This window comes from Limulus polyphemus, unplaced genomic scaffold, assembly GCF_000517525.1.
Source record: "Limulus polyphemus unplaced genomic scaffold, Limulus_polyphemus-2.1.2 Scaffold77, whole genome shotgun sequence".
Classification (NCBI taxonomy): domain Eukaryota; kingdom Metazoa; phylum Arthropoda; class Merostomata; order Xiphosura; family Limulidae; genus Limulus; species Limulus polyphemus.
This window is the reverse complement of record NW_013665687.1, coordinates 1,285,856-1,287,408: the sequence shown is the minus strand read 5'-3', so window position 1 is coordinate 1,287,408 and position 1,553 is coordinate 1,285,856. Positions and strand designations below refer to the sequence as shown.

Below are 1,553 nucleotides of genomic sequence, written 5' to 3'. Positions count from 1 at the left end.
CTTGTATCGCTGAAGTTTCTCGGAAAGAATTTATACCAGGAAATTAACAAATAAGCAGATACGCAACAGTATAAAATGAAATGCATAAGGCTAATTATTTAACAACAAAATGGTTTAAAAAAATAAACAGAATGATAACAAAAAACACCAACCTGACCATCCAAAAAACAAGAAGTATTCTTTATCCAAAAAAGATGTGTACCAAAGTAAAGAACAAGTGAATGCCAAAATCCCTGTATAATCCACTTGGTGAACTGTAATTTAGTCATTTTGGCATTTCTTCGTATATTCCTTTGGCAAGAAACAAAATTAGTTGAAATGAAGGTGAAAAAGAAACATTTATAAATAAATACTTAAGAAAACTTGCAAACTGCGTTATACCACATAATGATCAACAAATGAATGAGAAATTCTATATTTATGGAGAAAATGAGCTCAAGCTCAAAGCTACAAGTATAACAATCAAAGAAATTTACATGATTCAAAGAGATCGAATTAAAAAGGATTGGCAAAAAAATTTTGAAACAAACAAATCATGTTTATACCCTTTCTCCTTTTTTCATCAATTTTGTATACAGTGTTTCGACTGATAAAACTACGTTTTTCAGAACTTTCAATTCTAGCATAATTTATTAATTTCTAACACTTCATATAAAAGTCTTACTTTTAGAATAACAAAACAATCAAATGTACCTGACCTGGTTTTGGCAACTGATTCTCAACTAAAATGGTGTTTATAGTTTGAAATTAACTGAACACTCACATAAATATATATATACAACTAATCATAAAACTTCTCACAACTTTCAACATACCAATTTCAACTACAGTTTTATACTACTTTTTGAACACAATCCAGAGATTATTGAATTTCACAATGCAGGGTAAATATTAATCTCATTTCAATGGATATCTGAAACCACACAAATTAATTTTGAACTCTTAAAAACAAACTGTACGAACTGAGTAATAGAAATGGAACACAAATGTATACTATGCATTTATCATCTTGGAATTTAGTTACTGAGTTCATGCAATTCACACTTGTTGTTTTAGCACAAAGCAACACAATGGGCTACCTGCAATTTGTCTACCACAGAGAATCAAACCCCAGATTCTAGCAGTGCATGTCTGTAAACTTATTGCTTACCCACTAGGTACCATACAATTTATTCAAACATTTTCCTGGCTATTTCTTGGATATCATATAAAGTGTGCTTTATTGTCTATTGAATTGTGAGCAATATGCTAATCTTCAGCAATCATTACCTAACTTGAATGTTTCTTATAACCTGAAGTTTTTGAAATATCTCATACAAATTGTAATTGAAAACTTAAATAATTATATACAAGTAAAAAATACTCCTTAGGCCATGATATTTACATAGTAACTTTTATTGTACTTTCTATAAATGTGTTTATAGTGGTTTTCAATAGCACGTTATATGATAGCAAAGTACAAGTTTACAGCATAAAACATGATAAATCCTTTTCCTAACAAACTGGCCTGGCATTGCCAGGTGGTTAGGGCACTTGATTTGCAATCTGTGGGT

At 29.9% G+C, this 1,553-nt stretch overlaps 1 protein-coding gene across 2 annotated transcripts in view; it reads right to left on the bottom strand.

The window, feature by feature from the left end:
* The window catches only part of LOC106467219 (probable phospholipid-transporting ATPase IF), an 82,173-nt gene that overhangs the window by 13,066 nt on the left and 67,554 nt on the right, over positions 1 to 1,553 (bottom strand). For both annotated transcript variants that reach the window (XR_002612454.1, XM_013927550.2), the window contains one exon: positions 153 to 291. Coding sequence is in view for 1 of the 2 variants with exons in the window: in XM_013927550.2 (XP_013783004.1) it covers positions 153 to 291 (139 nt within the window). In the remaining variant the exon portion in view is untranslated. The remainder of the gene's footprint in view (positions 1 to 152; positions 292 to 1,553) is intronic.